This window comes from Pipistrellus hanaki, assembly GCF_964339955.1.
Source record: "Pipistrellus hanaki genome assembly, chromosome: 8".
NCBI lineage: Eukaryota > Metazoa > Chordata > Mammalia > Chiroptera > Vespertilionidae > Pipistrellus > Pipistrellus hanaki.
In genome coordinates, this window is record NC_140510.1 from 49,632,574 (window position 1) to 49,652,949 (window position 20,376).

The window sequence follows — 20,376 nt, forward strand, 5'->3', positions numbered from 1 at the left end:
AAGAAAACAAACACACCAAAGGCTGAGAAGTCAATGAGCTAAACATTAATTTCAAGAAATCAGAAAAAAAGGTAGCAGGTGGGAAATGACAAGGAATATTAGCAGAAATCAATAAAAAAAAAAGAAAAAAAAGAAAGCATACATGTAATAGGATCAACAAAATAAAAAACTGGTTTTTGTAAGAACTGATGAGAATGTGGAGAAGAGGGAATCATTGTACATGATTGGTAGGAATGTAAATCGGTGAGGCCACAGTGGAAAACAATAGGAAGTTTCTCAAAAATTAAAAAAGAACTGCCTTATGACCTAGCAATCCTGCTTCTGAGTTCACATCTCAAGAAAATAAAATCTGAATTTTGAAGATATATGTACACTTCCATGTTCACAATAGCCAAGATATTAAAACAACCTAAATATCTATCCATGGATAAATGAATAAAGAAAATGTGTTATACTTATACACACACACACAGCAATAGTATGCAGGCTGAAAAGAGAAGGATATTCTGTTATTTGTGACTATATCGATAAACCATAATGGAGGACATTATGCTAAGTGAAATAAGCCAGACACAAAAAGACAGTACTGCATTGCATGATCTCACATATGTGGAATCTAAGTTAGTAAAATTTACAGAAACAGAGAGTAGAATGGCTCCCTTGAGGGAGGTGGAAGTGGGTAGATACTGGCAAATGGTACAAAGTCTCAGTTATACAAGATGAAAAAGTTCTGGAGATCTCCATACAGCATGATGACCATAATAAATTCTGTGTTGCATACTTGAAATTTGTTAAGGGGGTAAATCTTAAGTGTTCTCAACACACACACACACACACACATACACACACACACAGAAAGAAAGAAAATGGTTACTATATGAGGTGATGTGTATGTTAATTAGCTTGGTTGTGGCAATAATTACACAATATATACGTATATATTAAAACATCAAATTGTTATGGTACCTTAAGAACATATAATCCGTTTGTAAACCTCAATATAGCTAAAAGAAATTTTTTAAAAACCTGGTTCTTTAAAAAAGTAATAAAATTGATTAATGCCTGGGAAACTGATTAGAGAGAGGGAGAGCAAAATAACCAATGTTGGGAAAGGTGGGACATACTACAGATATTAAAATGATAACATAAGATACTATGAAAAACTTTGTTAATAAATATGAAAATGTAAAGTAAGCAATTTGTTAGAAAAACATTGTCTTAAACTAAAACAGTTTTAGTTTCAGAAACATCGTCATAAACTGAAATTAAAAATCTGAATAGCATTAAGCTATTTAATGTGTAAATAAAAACCTTTTCATAAAAACTCAAGGTTCAGACTGTTTCTTTGGTGAATTCTAACAAATGTGTAAAGAAAAAATAATGATCAGTCTTACATAAAATCTTCCTAGGACAAGAAAACAATGGAGTCCTTCACGAGGCCAGTAAAACCTGACATGTTTCTATTACAGAAGAAAAATAATAAATCAACCTTACTTACAAACATAGATACAAACCCTTAAACAAAAATTTAATACACGGCATTAAGTAATACATAAAAAGACCAATACATCCTGATTAGGTTGGGTGTATGACAGCATTGCAAAGTTAGTTGAACAGTGGAAAATCAACATATGCAATTTACCATACTAACAAAACAAAGGAGAAAAACATATAATCATCTCAAAAAATGCAGGAAAATTTTTTTAAAAAAAATATATTTTATTGATTTTTAACAGAGAGGAAGGGAGAGAGCTAGAGAGCTAGAAACGTCGATGAGAGAGAAACATCGGCCAGCTGCATCTTGCACACCCCCTACTGGGGATGTGCCCGCAACCAATGTACATGCCCCTGACTGGAATCGAACCCAGGACCTTTCAGTCCGCAGACCGACGCTCTACCACTGAGCCAAACCGGCTTCGACAGGAAAAAAATATTTGCTAAAACTAAAAATCTAGATTTGAAGGGGGAGTTGCTTAATCTGCTATAAGGTTTATTTAAAAAAAAAAAAGTAATTTACTATAAGGTTTATTTCAAACAATGGTGAAATGTTGTGAAATTTCCCTTTGAAATCAGGAACAAGATAAGGGGGCTATCATCGCAACATCTACTCAACACTATACTGGAGATCCTAGTCAGCTGGGTAAGACAAGGAAAAAAAAAAAGTACAGATCTGTAAAGGAAGAAAAAAAAGTACAAGAATTGTTAAGACAGAAATCAACTGTTATTATTCAGTGTTATATAACTGCATGTAGAAAATCTAAAAGAATATGCATATAATAGTTAAAGCAGCATCTTTCTGGCATAAGGTAGATAAACAGGTCAATGGAATAGAACAGGGGCTCCAGAAAAAGACTATTGCTATATGAACACCTGATTTTTGACAAAGGTGACAATGCAGAGTAAGATCTTTTTAACAGGTAGTACTGAGGCAATTGGATATTCATATGGAGGCAAAAAGAAACCTGATCTACACCATAAGCAAAAACCAATTCCAGGTAAACTGTAGGCAAGGAAAAATAGGGCTTCTAGATGGTAAAATAGGAGATATAACACATTCACAAATAATGATATACATAGGTCCTATGCATACTCAATGGCCTATCAATTCCACTCTTCGGTGGGTACTCAACAAAAATTCTACCCAGAGACATTTGCAAAAATGTTCATATTAACTTCATCCACAAAATGGAAACGACTTGAATATCCACTAATCATAGAATAGATGAACCTTGATATGTACATTAAATAGAATACTATACAGCAAAAAAATGAATGTACTACAACTACACACAATAATATGTATGGATCTCATAAACACAATGTTAAGTGAAAGAAACCAGATACAAAAAACATACTTTAAGATTCCATTTATGCCGAAACTGGTTTGGCTCAGTGGTAGAGCGTCGGTCTGTGGACTGAAAGGTCCCAGGTTCGATTCTGGTACAAGGTCATGTACATTGGATGCGGGCACATCCCGGTAGGGGGTGTGCAAGAGGCAGCTGGTCAATGTTTCTCTCTCATCAATGTTTCTAGCTCTCTATCTCTCTCCCTTCCTCTCTGTAAAAAATAAAAAAATAAAAATAAAAGATTCCATTTATATAAATGCAAACAAAGAAATAAAGAACGCAGGCTCAATCATTAAAACTAAAAAGAAAAACAAGAAAAATGCATATCATAAAACTCAGGACAGTGGTTACCTTTGCTTCATATTAGAAGAGAGTACTGTCATAAATGCAAATAAAGGTTACTTCATTTAAAATTTGAGATGTTATTAGTTCATCACTTGGTCTGTGCATGTGATCAGTTCTGCATTGGATCTAGATTATTAATGTCCACATGTTCCCAAGACTCAGAAGAACAAGTTCATTGATGCCCTCCTGAATAGTATATTCACTGTGATTTTGCTTTTGTGGGAATCAGAAGCATCTCAAAGAACCATGCTTCAAGTGAAACCTTTGTTCCTCTTAAGTAGCATGAAATAAATTTCAGGTTACTCTGCTTGGGCTTTGCCCTAGTAAGAAGAAGGGGTAGGAAAGTCTTCACCAAGGTCAACTACATCACACTTATCCTACCTAATCCTATATAATAAAAGCTTAATATACTGTCGGTCGTCTGATTGGCCATTCAATCAATGATATGCTAAGGCTGCTCAACTGCTCGTTATGATGTGCACTGACCACCAGGGGCAGACGCTCCGCTCCCACCAGTAGTTTAGCTTGCTGCTGGGGTCCAGCCAATTAGGACTGAGAGAGCAGGGCTGGACATGCCCTGGAGTGCTCATGCAGTCCCTACCCGCCTGGCCAACCTTCTGCATCACTCCCTAGCCCCAACTGTGCACCAGTGGGGTCCTTCAGCCTGGACTGCACCCTCTTGCAATCCAGGACCCCTTGAGGGATGTCAAAGAGCCAATTTCATCCCGATCCTGCAGGCCAGGCCAAGGGACCCCTCTGGTGCACAAATTCGTGCACTGGGTCTCTAATAGTATAATACCGTGTTTCCCCGAAAATAAGACATCCTCCGAAAATAAGACCTACTTACAGGTTTCCTTCTGAGTGAAGTATAAGGCATCCCCTGAAAATAAGGCCCCCTCTTAGGCTAAACATGAGAGATTTGGTCCACTGATTCTGAAAGAAATGGAGTCACAAGAAATTCACCAGGAAATTCAGGAATTGGATTGTTATGATGATGTTCCAGAAGATGATGACATGATTGTCATTTAATAAATGAGTAAATTCTTGATACTGTAGGATTCACAGTTTGTCTGGTTTGTGTTGACAACTACCGTACTACCGTACCGTATACAGGTAATAAATTTCCTTTATTTTCATTTAACAATAAATGTGTACCGTATTCTTCTTCATGGAAAAATAAGACATCCCCTGAAAATAAGACCTAGCGCATCTTTGGGAGCAAAAATTAATATAAGACACTGTCTTAGTTTTCCCCCACCTGTATATCTTAATTCATAATTAGCCTGAATATACCACATAGGTGAGAAATTGGCTTAAATACTTTTGCATCTCATAGGACAAAGTAAAGAATTAGGTATATTAAACAGGCTTAAACAAATGCTTTTACTGCCTAAATGTTTTTCATTACTCTGCACATATTTGAAACATAAATCATTAGTTTTTCCACTGGTAATTTTGGTTTATCTCAAGCTTTTTATCACCCAGGAGAAAAAGAATATTTGTTATTCTATTGATATCTGAAAAATTTATAAATATGCCTCCTGAGAGTTGGCAAAAGCATGTCCATACCTCAATTTGGACAAGACTGAAGACTCAAGTCAGTTAACTACATTTACATTTAAAGTATGCCAGTGGTGTTGGATTGAGCTCTCTGGAAGTCAAGCAAAAATGGACAGACCCATCTCATTCCCCAAAGCATTTTGGCATGAAATCTACTAATTTTACATGATTACAAGCAAAGATGCTAATTGGTGTTTTGATGCTGTTTTAGTAACATCTGGAGAGGATATGAAAACCTGATGGCTAAAGTTGCTGAACTCGAACTTGAGGAGCCTTTCTCCACAATTTACTCCTCTTCTTGTTCCTTTTCTTCACTCCTACTCCATTTGAAATAGTCAGTGGCTTCCTCTACCAAGAGTACAATGATTAGAAACAGCAGCTAACCAGGATTTGGGCTCATTGATTCCAGAGTTAGACTAGATATTTAAGGCTGAACTATCTCTTAAGATCTTTGCAAACCAAGTCCTCCTACTACCTGAATTTTCCAGCACTAAAGCATTCTTTTGTATTAGTCATATAACTCCTCAAATGTCTTAAGTTTTTCCTAAGAGCCAGTGTTACAAAGAAGGCGGTTATTCAGAAAGGAGGTGACTTCACTGGGCTCAAAATCCTTATGGCAACCCTTTCTCTTACCATTCCCAAGACATTATGCACATTGTGCAGAAAGAAACTTTAATTCTGATGGTCAACTCTGAAATCTAATCCACTGCTGAAACGGTTATGGAGAACTGTCCTTTGAGATGCCCCCAATTTCACCAAGTGCCAGTTTCCAGAAATAAGGTCAATCTGTAGATAAGCAAGAAGTTTTGAAACAGTGTTGGGTGATTTTATCTGTAGCAATAAAAAACCTGTCTGGCAGAAATGGAAAGAGACCATAGGTTGCAACTCAGCTTTAGCATTTACTAGCTGCATGACTAACCTTGGAAGAATGAGTGTCTCTGGGGCTTCAGTTTTCTCTTCTATAAAATGTGGATTACTCAAGCACAGTGGTAGGCGCGAAGTAGGCGATGAGAGCATGACCGCTATCACTGGTTATGGGGAAGGAATCCCTTTTGAGTTACTGTAGTGACTCTGCAGGGAGTGAGGGCAGAAGGGGAGCAGTATTAGGGTATTCAGGGAAAGGATGCAGCCGGTTCTGTCAGGTCCAGCAGCACCGCCCACGCCTCTTGATCCAAGGCTTCTGCCCCCAAATCCCGAGGCCCAGGCCACCACCTTGGGTACTGGGGCAACTCGGGAAGGGGGGGGGGGGGCGTTTGTGGTTGGGGTCCCGTCCCAGCACAGCTCAGCTGGGCCAGGCCGGGGGCAGTTCAAACTCACCTGCTGGGCAGGTGCATCCCGTCCCAGGCGTGGCCGCCAAGGCGGGGTGGGGCGGGGCGGGGAGGGCGGGAGCAGAGGATGTAAAGCTCCAGGCGCATGGCACCCGCCGCCCAGTCGCCGCGCGGTGGCTGCCGGGATGCGCCGCAGCGAATGGTCGCGCCGGGCTCCGCTCTGAGTGACCTTTCACCCGCGCCCGGCGGCCCGGACGGCGGCGGCACAAGGCGGAAGCCATGGCGGAGGCGGCGGCTGCAGCGGGCGCGGCGGGCGCGGGCTCCGGGGCTGCAGCGGACCGGCACCCGGACCGGGACCGCGCGGGGCGGCGGCTGCGGGTCCTGTCGGGCCATCTGCGGGGCCGGCCGCGGGAGGCGGTGGGCGCCCAGGAGTGCAGAGCGCGGGGCGCCGCGGCGGCTGCCCCGGCGGCGCCCACGGCCGCCCCCGCCGCCGCCGCGCAGGAGCCGGGCGCCCTCCCCAAGAAGCGGTGAGTAGCGGCTCCGGGGCGGCGGCGGCCGGCGAGCAGGCCGCGCCCGCGGGAGGGCCGGGCGCGGTGGGGAGGGCAGGGGCTCCGGGGGCGGGGGGCTCCGGCCCTGGGAGTCCTGACACCCTCCTCCAGGAGAGGGGACCAGACGGGGGACGGTGAGGATGGGGGCGAGGGTAAGGGGAGGAACAGACCTGAAGTCTTTTGGGGGCAGCTTTTCAGAGGACTCTTTTCCTTGGCTTCGTAATGCCAGGAATGCCTTCTCTGTCTTGAACTAATAATAATAATAATAATAATAATAATAATAATAATAATAATAATAATACTTTCGGGGGGGGTCCGGGGGCCGAGATCTTGGGATGGATGGAAGGGGTTCTCTTTTGAATGTTGGAGGAGTGTGAAGGGTGTGCTGGATGGGGAATCTCCCCTAACGGGCGCCGGGGAGATGCGCCGGTTCTGGGGAAGAGGGCACTGGCTGGTTTTTGCTTAGGGGCAGGGTCTTCTGCTTGGAGGGAAGGAACCTGGGGGTGGGGCGGGTAAGAAGTCCGTGAACTTCAGATACTACAATAGTGATTTTAGGGTGTGTGGTGTGATGGTAGTTACTGAAGCGGGAAGATCTTAACTTCCTTCTTTTTTGGAGAAATCCCAAAGCCCGATGAAATGTGACTTTGTCAGCATGGATAAACTTTGAGAGTGGGGGGAAAAAATGCTGCTAATGATTGTGTGCTTTCATTGTGCCAGATATTGTGCTAAATATATATACATATATATATGTATATATGTATATATGTATATATGTATATATGTATATATGTATATGTATATATTTTTTTTGCTCTTGGCTCCAAACAATGAGATAGGTGTAGCTATCTACCATTTTCCAGATGAAGAAATGAAAAAGATTTACAGGCTGCTGCAGGCTTGACAGATGTACCGTGTGGCAGGTTAGAATTCGAAAGCACATCAAATTAACTTTAGGGTCAAGTTTTTAAGCTATACTGCTGTTGGTGAATTTATTAATTCATCATTTATTGAGTCCTTCCTTAATACATACCGATTGTACTAGATACACAGAAATTTAAAAATGCACTGTTTGCTTTTAAGGAACTAATAGTCTTGTCAGATAAAGTTGTATAACACAGTCTGATAAGAGACTGGCTGATAAGCATAGCAAATGATCACTTAACCCAGTTTTGGATATGTATTTCTTAGGGGAAAGGCTTTCCAGGAGAAGGATCGTCTGAGTAAATCTTGAAATCTGTGTTGGAAGTAGCCTGCCAACGGAGAGAAGTGTTCTTGGCAGAAAAAGTGCATTCACAGATAAAGCAGTGAGGCAGGTTAGGGAGCTGCTGGGAGTGAAGAAAAGGGTGAGAACGACAGGGGATGAGGGCTGGAGAGACTGGGTCTTATTTGCACCACTGTATGTGAGATGAAACATTCGTTTGCCTTTTGGAAAGGAAACACTGGGGACTGAATTGAAGAAGGTTAAGGATATGGGAACATAGACCTGCGTTTGAATTTCCACTACACTTCCAGCTGCATGACTTAGGCAAGTCACTTCTCTGAGCTCCTGTCCCCCCATCTGTGAAAATGAAGCCCATAGTACCTGGTTGGCAGTTTGCTGTGAGAACAGAAAAATGTGGGGTTCAGGGAATCAAGTGCTTAATGCAGTGCTGGTTACATAACCCCTCAACAAATGGTAGATGCAATTTTCTTTCAGTTCAGAACAGGGAGACCAATTAAGAGACTTTTATCCTAATGAGAAATACTACTTGAAAAAAATAATAGGAGGTAAATTTTTCATAACTTGGTTACTGAATGGTGGGGGATGTGGAGGGATCAAGGATCATATCTTGGCTTCTGGCTTCACTTGATATTATATTAGGTATCAGTGGGTTTAAAACTTAAGTGTTCCAAAAGGCTTTTTGCACATTTATGTCTGTTCATTCACATACAGCTATGTGTGATTATATATTTACATGCAGGTTCACACTCTTAGAACTAAGTAGGTAGGTCAGGTGTATTCCAGTGGTTGGATTTAGGGACCTTGGTCTACAGTATATGGAGCAAAATAGTAAGTCTTCTTGTAAGTTACATTAGGATAATGAATGAGGCTTCTATGGATGAAGATGATTGATGCCCATTGAATTTGTAAACACAGTGATCTTAAAGTCTTTGCAGTTTTCAATTTATAGGATTATTTCTGAATTTACAGGTTTTCAGCTTAAAATCACAATTGAAGTTATTACTCAGTTTCCATATTTTAAATTTGTTACAAGCCAGCCATTTTTACAGACCAGATTCTCTTAAATTTTTTAAGTATATAAAAGATCATTTTTTTTGTTTAGCTTTCTAAAACAAACAAAAAAATAACATAACATCTGGCTTTGATTCTTTTAAATACTGTTATATTTCATTCTGGATCTTTTTGTAGTTGAAATATGCTTACTCATTAAGGAAGGCTGTTTCCATTTTAGGTAACTGCACTTACTTTTGGCAAGGAAGTTTTGCCTTTTGGGTGAGACTTGAAGCTCTAAGGAATCATCACTCACTAAGAAAACTTTTTTATTGCATGTAATATTTGGCCTTGCAAGCATATCTGAAGTTACTAACCAGAAGTTTGGAATTATAATGATAACCAATTTCTTGCTGGCAATTTCACTGGGACTCTCCAAATTTTATTTATAGTTGCCATGTTGGTGACTTTATACCATGAAGTGGGAAATGTTCATACATCCCAGGACTTTGTAAACAAGTAATACGAATTATTTAATTTGTTATGTTCAGTTTGCAATTTCCACTCAGATTGATTATATGGTTGATTTTGCCTTTCTTCTAAGATGTTTGCATTATGGATATTAAAATGACACCCACTTGAATTCTGTCACTCTGTCAACACAATTTAAAAAAATATATATTTTATTGATTTTTTACAGAGAGGAAGGGAGAGAGATAGAGAGCTAGAAACGTTGATGAGAGAGAAACATCGACCAGCTGCCTCTTGCACACCCCCCAGTGAGGATGTGCCCGCAACCAATATACATGCCCTTGACCGGAATCGAACCCGGGACCTTTCAGTCCGCAGACTGACGCTCTACTACTGAGTCAAACCGGTTTTGGCATCAACTCAAATTTTATTAATCAGAAGTACTAGAGCTTTCGGTAATCATGGAAATGTTCTGTAATCTGTGCTGTACAATATGGTAGCCACTAAGCACGTGGCCATTAAGCACTTGAAATATGGCTAGTGTGACAGAGGAGCTGAATTTAAAATTTTATTTTATTTTAATTAATTAAAATTTAAATAGGTATATGTAGCTAGTGATACCATGTTGGACAGCACATGTATAGATTGAAACCTAACTCATTATCTGTCCTTTTTTCATTCCCAAATGAAGTTACTTTTCTGGGTTTTCTCACTTCTCATAGTATTAGTACCAATCCTATGATCACATCCTTCAACTTTTACTCCTGAACCACTTTTCATTCTTTTCTGTTAATATTAAACTGTCTTTTGAATTGATTTATCCAAATTAATAATTAATTCTTAATTACCCAGCTGCTCATATTTATCTCATCTGATCTTAACCACAGATCAGTAACTGAAGTTCATAAACACTTGCCAGAAAATAGTTACTTGCTGGCTAGTAAGTGATAGAGCTTAGATTTGGGTTCAGTTCTTTTATCTCAAGTCTAGAGCTTTTTCCTTGATACATACTGATATCACCAAGTCCTATTCATTTTTTTCTTCACAATCTTTCTCACATCCATTTTGGGCATTCAGCAAGAACTTATCAGTTACTTGTGTTTTAGGTGTTTGTGCTACATCAGTGCACAAATGGGCAAAGATCTGTGCTCCTGGAGCTTACATTCTAATGGGTGAAAAAATTAACCAAACATAATAAATAATTTAAGTTTGCTAACAGGTGATAAGTGCTATGGGAAAAAGAAAAAGTGGAGCAGAGTAAGGAGGTTAGGTTCAAATTTCAAATAGGAAGTCACTGGAGAACATGACATTTGAGCAGATTTTGAAGGAGATGAGAGAGTTTAGTTATGTGGATATCTAATTGAATGAGTGATCCAGGCAGAGGAATAGTGTGTGCAACTATCCCAAGGTGGCATATTAGGAGAGTAACAGAGACAAGTGTAGCTGAAGTTAGTTCATGAACCCCCTCCCCCAACCTCTGTTTAAGGTCTGTACCTTTTAAACTTCAGCTTCTAATTTACCTGTCTCTCCTGGTTTAGGCTTCAGAGTCTATTGTTTTTGGAATTTTTTTTTTTTTAGAATGGGAGGGGACAATTTGGCTATTGTCTGTTACCTGTTACCCATGATTTCTCATATTGTGAATAGTAACTCCAAAATCAGACTGTTAAGTATCATGCCAGGCCTGGAGCCTTTAATTCATTTAAAACAGCTAGATGCTCTCTTGCCATTGCCTCGCCTGTTTGAAGCTTCAACTATCCAAGTTTGTTGGCAACTTATTCAGTGTTTTCTATGTGCTAAGCACTAGGGAAGATTAACACATTAATTTTTGCCTTCTGGGACTTACAGGCCTGCCAAGGAAGACTGATGTGTCTTATTACTGCAAGGTCCTAGGACCTAGGTGCTATAACAGAAGTGTGGGAGGGGAACAGTGACTGATACAGAAATGGAAGGGCAGCTTCATTTAAAAGAAATATAGCTTACACGTGTTTGGAGTTTACCATTCAATGTCAAGATGTTAATGCAGCCGACACTGGTTTGGCTCAGTGGATAGAGCGTCAGCCTGCGGACTGAAAGGTCCCAGGTTCAATTCCAGCCAAGGGCACGTACCTTGGTTTCGGGCACGTCCCCAGTGGGGGGTGTGCAGGAGGCAGCTGATCAATGTTTCTCTCTCATTGATGTTTCTAACTCTCTCCCTTCCTCTCTGTAAAACATCAATAAAATATATATATATATATATTTAAAGATGTTAATGCAAAAATTAAATGATGAGAGCATTGCTTTTGGATGAGAATAGGATCTAAAGAATTTCTGTAGGAGAATATGGACAATATAATCCTATCTAATAATCATATCTAATGAAAGGGTAATATGCAAATTAACCATCACTCTGTCACAAAGATGGCGGCGCTCATAGCCACAAAGATGGTGGCACCCAGTCCTCTCAGTCCTGCTGGAGTTCCTCAGTCTGGGGAGGGGGGCGCACTGAGAGTGGGCACTGTGAGAGGCCTGGAAGAATGCTTGCTTTGTTGCCGTGGCAATGAGCCAAGCGTGATGGGTCTCTGGGCTGTGGAGAGCCTCTGGCCAGCAGGTGCAGAGTGACCAGGCCCCGAAGAGAGCTACTGGTGCATGGATTCATGCGCAGGGCTACTAGCAAAGTATAAAACTGGTATGGCAGTTAGCTTTAGTAATGATGGGAGTCTTCAACTATCTGGATAGCTTTTAGAAGTCTTATTATTATTTTTTTTAATTTTAAAATAAATCTTTATTGTTCATATTATTACAAATGTTCCTCTCCCCCCCACCCCCCCATTGCTCTCCTCCATTAGGTTCCCACCCCACCCTCTGCCCTTTCCCCACCTCCCATTGTCCTCATCCATAGGTGCACAGTTTATATTCAGTCTCTTCCCACATATCCCTCTCCCCTTTTCCCCAAGAATCGTCTGTTCACTCCCCTTCCATACCTCTGATTCTATTATATTCAACAGTTAATATTGTTCATCAGTTTTTTAAATTTCCTTGGTTTTTAGATTCACTTGTTGATAGTTACGTATTTATTGTTCATAATTTTTATCGTTATTTACTTTCTCTTCCGAAAGAACCCCCTTCAGCAATTCATATAATTCTGGTTTGGTGGTGATGAACTCCTTTAGCTTTTTTTTATTTTTTATTAGTGAAGCTCTTTATCTGGCCTTTGATTCTGTGTGTTAGCTTTGCTGGATAGATTATCTTTGGCTGTAGTTTCTTACTATTCATCACCTTGAATATTTCTTGCCATTCCGTCTGGCCTGCATGGTTTCTGTTGAGAAATCAGCTGACAATCGTATAGGTGCTCCTTTATAGGTAACTACCTGCTTTGCTCTTGCTACTTTTAATATCCTCTCTTTGTCTTTTGCTCTTGGAATTTTAATTATGATTTGTCTTGGTGTGGTCCTCTTTGGATTCCTTTTGTTTGGAGTTCTGTGCGCTTCCTGGACTTGTAAGTCTAATTCTTTCACGAGGTGGGGGAAGTTTTCTGTCACTATTTCTTTCAATATGTTTTCGATATCTTGCTCTCTGTCATCTTCTGGGACCCTCATAATTCTGATGTTGGTTCGCTTGAAGTTGTCCCAGAGGTTTCTTACATTATCTTCAATTTTCTGGATTCTCTTGCCTTCTTCTGTGGAGGAGTGTCTTCTGGCTCTTTATGTTCCAAATCTTTGACTTGATTCTTGCAATCTTCCATTCTGTTTTTAGGACTCTGTATAATATTTTTTTATTTCAGACAATGTATTCTTTGTTTCTTGTTGATCCCTTATTATTTCTTGTTGATCCCTTATTATTTCTAGTTGATCCCTTTTCATATCCTCATAGGTCTCGTTTATTTTATCAGCCTTTTCTAGGAGATTCTTGAACAACCTTATAAGTGTGGTTTTGAACTCTATATCCAGTCGCTTTTTGTCCTCCATTTCTTTCGTTTGTGATCTATTTTGCTGTCTTGGCATTTTCGCCGATTCCCTGATGGGGCGGAGTTTCAGGGTGGAGCCTACAGACTTGGCTTCCATCAGCCACGCCCTAGGCAGCTCCTGAGTCTCAGTCATCCCCCGGATCCTTCGGTACTCGCTGCAAGCACCTCTGAGAGAAAGGTGCCCTCGATTTTTGCCTGCTACCAAACAGTGTAGGCTCTCCCCTAATGAGCCCCGGAACTGGGGTTCAGTTCATTTGGAAGTGGGGTTGGAGGTGGCGTTCAGAGCAGCCTGGAGCCCCTGTCTCCTTCCCGCCAGGGCAATCCCGCAGCACAGCCAACCGTCCCTTCTCTGCACGCAATGTGCGTGCCTCCGGGACCTCCTTTTGCCGCTCCCCCGAAGTTCCGCCTTATAGCCCAGCTCCCTCTGTTTGAGCCTGGGTCCCTGGGGTCTGCCTAGAACTGGGGTTCAGAGGAGTTAGAACTGGGGCCCAGCACAGTCTGGAGCCTTTGTCTCCTTCCCACCAGGGCAATCTGGCAGCAGAGTCAACAGTCAGTCCTCTGTGCACAATGTGAACACCTCCGGGACTGCCTCTTCACGCAAGCCACATGTCTCCGTACCTTAGGCTTTTACAGCTCCTCCGCTCTTCCTTCTGGTTTTTTCCTTGCTTCTCATGGTAGAATTTCCAGTCAGTCGACTTTCCTGTAGTTCTGGGTAATGTCCATTTTATATTTTAGTTGTATTTTATTGAAATTGTTGTGTGCGGCTGCGGCTAGGTGTTTACCTGTGCAGCCATCTTGGATTCTGTGTCTAGAAGTCTTATTTTGATAGCAGCAGAATATGTGGAGTTATTTTACAATTATTAAAAATATAAGGATAATTTATTCTGAAATGTTATAGGTTTTTATTGCAGAAAAAATAAAATAAAATGAAGGCAAACATCCAAACTAATTAAGAGATATTCATTATAGCATCTTGACATTTTTTCAGATACGATGTGTGTGTATAAAATCATGCTGTAATAATGTGTTTACTAATAAACTAATTTTCAATCACTATCTTGTATATAACTTTCCATGAATGTGCAATACCTTCAGTGATTCTACAAGTATTGTATTATATGAAGGTACTATAAATTTAGTACCAATTGTATTATATTTAATTGTTTCCAATTTTTTTTCCTATTATAAAGAATGTTATGATAGGCTTTTTATAATTAAATCTTTAAGTATTTCTGTAAGGCACATTTTTAAGTAGAGTTTTAATGAGTTATAGAGCATTGGAATATATCCCTCACTTATTTCAATGGGCAAAAGCAGAAATAAAGGACAACTGCTTATTTGGACTTAATTCTGACCAAGAATAAAGAATTAGAAATGATTTAAATCCTAGGAAAAAGATTTCCATTGTGTTTGAGCAGGTTTATATCTTCTAATTTAAGAAAGCAGCTTTCTAGAAATTCAGATTAAAATGAAATTAGATGCTTTGGCCTGAGTTGCTAAGGGGAAACCAAAACATGACCACAGGGTGTCTAGGAAACAGTGCTTAACCCTGCGTGGGTCTCTGAGGTGGCCAGGAGAGCTCAGGCAACTGCCTTAGATGTGCCAATTTAAACCCTATTGTTATCAGTAAATAATGTACACCCCACACTTATTTTGATGGCTTGTACTTCATGTCTGGGCAAATCCCTCTGAATGAGGTGGTGCACTTTAAGGATTATATTGTCAGCAGTTTTCTTTCCCCTCAACATGCCATTTTGAAAACATTTAAACATATTGCAAAATTAAATATTATACCAACTAAGTTCTGCCATTAATATTTTATTATGCTTGCTTATGTCATATCTATTAATCTGTCCTCAATCCAGCATTAATTCATCTCATTTTTTATGAATTTTAAAGAAAATGAGGAGATTCGTTTTTAAAGTAATTTCCTATATTAGCTTTCACCACTATTGGGGGAATTTTAAAGTTAATATCTCTAACCTTTTAATCTCTATTTTCTTGGTGTTTTCACATAGTTGTAATCTCTTCTTGTAATAAAATTTAAAAGTTCTATATTTTTAAAGTAAAATGTTCTACTTTTGGCTTGATTCCCAAATAGTATTTTGTCTACTTAGTCTTCACAAAGTATTTGTACCTTTACAACATAACTATTAGATGACTAGTCTGATTTTGGTTTTATTTCCAATTTTTTATCTGATACCTGTTATTTTTTTAAGAAAATACATTCTAGTTTTCCTTCAGATTTTATACAAGTGGTAACCATTTTAAGAATTTTTTGTTTTGTAATATGTGCATTAAGACTTTCAGTTACAAATGTTAATTAATTTGAGTTAGGTTAAAGCAGAAAAGGGAAATTTATTATAAGTGTACAGGAGCGCCAAAGAACTGGAGGACAGGAATGGAGCTTGGCCTCTAGCTGGAATTAGATCTAAGAATCAGGAAGCTATCAGATTTCTTGCTAGCATTCCTTCCTTCTTGCTAGTATCTAGTTCGTATTTCTCTAAGCAGGTCAGCCTTTTCTGCTCTTCTGTCCAATGGTAAAATATCCACCCCTCTTCTCCAGCCAGTAGCATAGAATTATTGAATCCCCTTCTTCCCAATAGCTGGGTCACATATCTACATTGCTCTAATCAGCTATTGCCAGGAAAGTAGTGGTGGTGCTCTCAGATTAAAAATTGCCCAGGCAACTAAACGAGCTGAGCTAACAACCCTGGCCATCATGCCTTGAAAGATGTCATAGTCAGACCATCTGCTCATCTTTTTTGATGATTCCTTCAAGATTCCCAGAATTTTGCTCCGTGAGTTATCGTGTTATTTCCTCATGTCGTCAGTCTTTTTTTTTTCTTTATTGACATTTCCTGCTTCTTAAAGGAATGTGACTAAGAGCCTTTGAAATTGTTTTCTGCTTATGTCAATGATTCCTGGAAATGGCCCTTAATAACTTAATTACAAAATTCCTACTCATTCTCTTTTAAAAAAAAAATAAATCTTTATTGTTCAGATTACAATTGTTCCTCTTTTTTCTCACCATAGCTCCCCTTCACCCAGTTCCCACCCACCCTCTGCCCTTACCTGCCTCCGCCACTGTCCTCATCCATAGGTGTATAATTTTTTGTCCAGTCTCTTCCCGCACCCCCCACACCCCTTTCCCCCTGAGAATTGTCAGTCCACTCTCTTTCTATGCCCCTGATTCTATTATATTCACCTGTTTATTCTGCTCATCAGATTTTTAAAAATATATTTTATTGATTTTTTTACAGAGAGGAAAGGAGAGGGATAGAGAGTTAGAAACATCCATGAGAGAGAATCATCGATCATCTGCCTCTTGCACACCTCCTACTAGGGTTGTGCCCTCAACCCAGGTACATGCTCTTGATCGGAATAGAACCTGGGACCCTCAATCCGCAGGCTGATGCTCTGTCCACTGAGCCAAACCGGTTTTGGCTGTCAGATTTTTGAATCACTTGATTTTTAGATTCACTTGTTGATTGATATATATTTTGTTGTTCATAATTTTTATCTTTACCTTTTTCTTCTTCCTCTTCTTAAAGCACATGTGTCAAACACAAGGCCCGCGGGCCAAATCCAGCCCGCCAGGCCTTGCAATGTGGCCCGCACCGCGCTGTCATCACTGCACTCTGCTGTCAGTTTATGACATTGTCAGTTTATGACTGTTCAGTAAACCATTCGGCCCGCGATTTAGGCTGGATTTTAGATTTTGGCCCCTTCTCTGATTGAGTTCGACACCCCTATCTTAAAGAATACCTTTCAGCATTTAATATGATACTGGTTTGGCATTGATGAACTCCTTTAGCCTTTTCTTACCTGTGAAGCTCTTTATCTGACTTTCAATTCTGAATGATAGCCTTGCTGGGTAAAGTAATCTTGATTGTAGGTTCTTGTTACTCATCACTTTGACTATTTCTTGCCACTCCTGTCTGGCCTGCATAGTTTCTGTTGAGAAATCAGCTGACAGTCATATGGGTGCACTCTTGTAGGTAACTAACTGTTTTTCTCTTGCTGCTTGTAAGATTCTCTCGTTGTCTTTTGCTCTTGGCATTTAATTATGATGTATCTTGGTGTGGTCATCTTTGGATTCCTTTTTTTTTTTTTAGGGGTTCTGTGCTTCCTGGACTTGTAAGTCTATTTCTTTCACCAGGTAGGGGAAGTTTCCTGTCATTATTTCTTCAAATAGGTTTTCAGTATCTTGCTCTCTCTCTTCTTCTGGCACCCAATTAATTCAGATGTTGGTATGCTTAAAGTTATCCCAGAGTCTTCTTACACTGTCTTTATATTTTTGGAATCTTTTTGCTTTTCAAGTTATTTATTTGTTTGTTTGTTTGTTTATTTATTTATTTATTTATTTATTTATTTTTGCTTCTTTGTATTTCAAATCTTTGACTTGATTCTTGCATTCCTCTAGTCTGCTGTTGGATCTCTGTATACTAATTTTTATTTCAGCCAGTGTATGATTAATTTCTAGTGGGTCCTTTTTCATATCCGTGAGTGTCTCACTAAATTTATCAGCCTTTTCTAGAAAATTCTTGAAAAATTTATAACACTGGTTTGGAACTCTATATCCAGTCGTTTGCTTTCCTCCATTTCTTTTATTTGTGACCTGTTTCTTTGTCTCTGCATTTTGGCTGCTTCCCTGAGTTGATAGAGTGGCTTTGTGTGCTGGGTGTCTTATAGGCCCAGTGGCTCGGCCTCCCCAGTTATCTGAGGTGGACACTCTTGGTGCACCCCTTTGTGGACTGTGTGTATAGTCTTGCTGTAGTTAAGCCTAGGTTGTTGTTGATATCACTGGGAGGTATTGACGTCCAGGCCAATTGGCTGGGAAGATCAACTGTGTCTGTGCTGGGAGAACTTCTGTGCTGGAGACAGCCTTATGGGACAAGACTTGCAAAAGCCTCTGTGCTCAGCTTGGATGGGGCAGAGTCTCAAAGCAGAGCAGACAGCAATGGCTTCTCGTCAACCCTTCCCTAAGAGACCCCTGGGTCTCAGTGTCCTGCAGTAATTGCTGCAAGCACCTCTGAGAGAAAACCACCCTTGAGTTTCACCCGCTCCCAGACAGTCCAGTTTCTCCCCAATTGAGTCTGGGTCCTCAGAATCTCGCTTGGAACTGGAGTTCAGAGCCTACAGGAGCTTTTATCTCTCTCCTGATTGAGAAAAACAACCATGTACTCAGTTGCCAGTCCTCTCTGCGAGCGCGCCTTTGTATCTCTGCCTTCTGCAGCTCCTTTGAGTCTCAGTGTGCTTTCCTCTTTCCTTCTAGTTGTAGAATTTCCACTCAGTCAGCCTTCCTGTGGTTTTGGATGATGTCCGTTTTGTCTTTAGTTGTAGTTTTGAAATTGTTGTGCAAGGCAGCAGTTTAGGTGTTTACCCATACCACCATCTTGGTTTTTCCCCCTAGTCATCCTCTTAACCAGTTTTCAGTAGATATCCTGGTAGATATCCTTATCTCTTTAGCTCTCATGCTATTGCACTATCCTGGTTTTCTTCTTACCCTTCCTATTTTTCCGGTCCTGCTTTTGCTGACTTTTCTTCTTTTTGCTTCCTAAATTTACAGATCCTTAAGATCAATTTTCAGTTCTTTTGTATTTCCTCCCTTAATAACCTCAGCTATTTAGACTGTATTAGCTTTTACCACTATAGGGGGAATTCTGTAAAGCAAATATTATGTCAAGATATATAAATAACTTTCAACATCTCCATTTCCTTCCCCATCTTTGACTAGATTTCTAGGCACTTTGTTTTTTGTTTTTTTGTTGTTTTTTTTTTAATCAATATCAAAGAGGAAGGGAGAGGGAGAGAGAGAGAGAAACATCAATGATGAGAATCATTGATCGGCTGCCTCCTGCACACCCTCCACTGGGGATGGAGCTTGCAACCCAGGCATGTGCCCTGACCGTGAGTTGAACCATGACCTTCTGTTTCATGGTGATGGGACAGTGTTGGCTTTTTTATGGTCTTGCAAGGATATGGGTGGCTTTCCCCTGGATAACAGCAAAAAAAGGGATCTCAGAGGCTTGTTTTCTGGGTTAAAATGACAAATAGTTTTGGAGATATTCATATTTTCTTTATTTTGTTTAGTTTTATGGTTTTTGCAGAAATGTAAGGCTGTAACAGAAATGAGCTTTAATCACTTACACATTGGTCAGTATAATAAGCTTGTCATTTAATTCCTCTTCCTATTACTAACAAGCAGGGAGGGAGCAATGGAAGTGAATTAGCATTTTCCCAGTTGGTGGTAGAGAAAGTTTGGATCACCACATTTGTTTAAATTATAAGTGGACAGTGGAGGGAACAAATCATGAAACTTAAAGTATAGTCCAGGAAATACATGTGGCTAAGGGAAGTATACATCTTTTTTGGTTGTCTTTTGCTAGGACAACTTTGAGATATTGATTTGGGTTGTTTTCCTCATTGATGTAGCCCAGTACATGAAGCTAACCAATACTATGGTTCTGTCTTTCTAGGGTTCCAGAATGGCATGAATCAAACTTGTATACATGTATATAGGTGTACCTGCCTGAACACAAAATATTAGGAATACATACTACTACAAATAGAAACGACTAATAGCCTGTACAATAGTCCCCCCTTACCCATGTGGCATATGTTTCAAGATCATCAATGGGTACCTGAAACCTTGGATAGGTTTTTTTCCTATACATACATACCTATGATAAAGTTTAATTTGTAAAATAGACACACTAAAAGATTAACAACAACAACTAATAGCAAAATAGGACAATTGTTACAATATACTGTAATAAAAGTTATGTGAATGTGGTCTCTATCTTATTGTACTGTACTCACCCTTCTTGTGATGTAGTAAGATTATGATACAATGCCTATGTAACTAGATGAAGTGAGGTGAATGATGTTGGTATTGTAACGTAGCATTAGACTATTATAAGGGTTACTTGAACACAGGCACTGCGATGCTGTGAGAATCAATCTGATAATGTAGATGTTTACTAAGTGACTGGAGGGCGGTAGCATAAATAGCAGGGAGATGCCGGACAAAGGAATGAGTCACATCCCAAGCGGAAGAGAACAGGATGGCAAGTGATTTTCATCACGTTACTTAGAATGGCCCTCTGTTTAAAACTTACAAATTGTTTATTTCTGGAATTTTTTATTTAATATTTTTGGACTGCAATTGAGGGTAACC

The 20,376-nt window shown here is 39.9% G+C and overlaps 1 protein-coding gene across 1 annotated transcript in view; it reads left to right on the forward strand.

The window, feature by feature from the left end:
- Positions 1 to 6,203: 6,203 nt before the first annotated feature.
- The window catches only part of AGPS (alkylglycerone phosphate synthase), a 107,684-nt gene continuing 93,511 nt past the window's right edge, over positions 6,204 to 20,376 (forward strand). The window contains 2 exon segments of the mRNA XM_084892366.1: positions 6,204 to 6,269; positions 6,272 to 6,546. Coding sequence (XP_084748492.1) covers positions 6,219 to 6,269; positions 6,272 to 6,546 — 326 coding nt within the window. The 5' untranslated portion in view covers positions 6,204 to 6,218.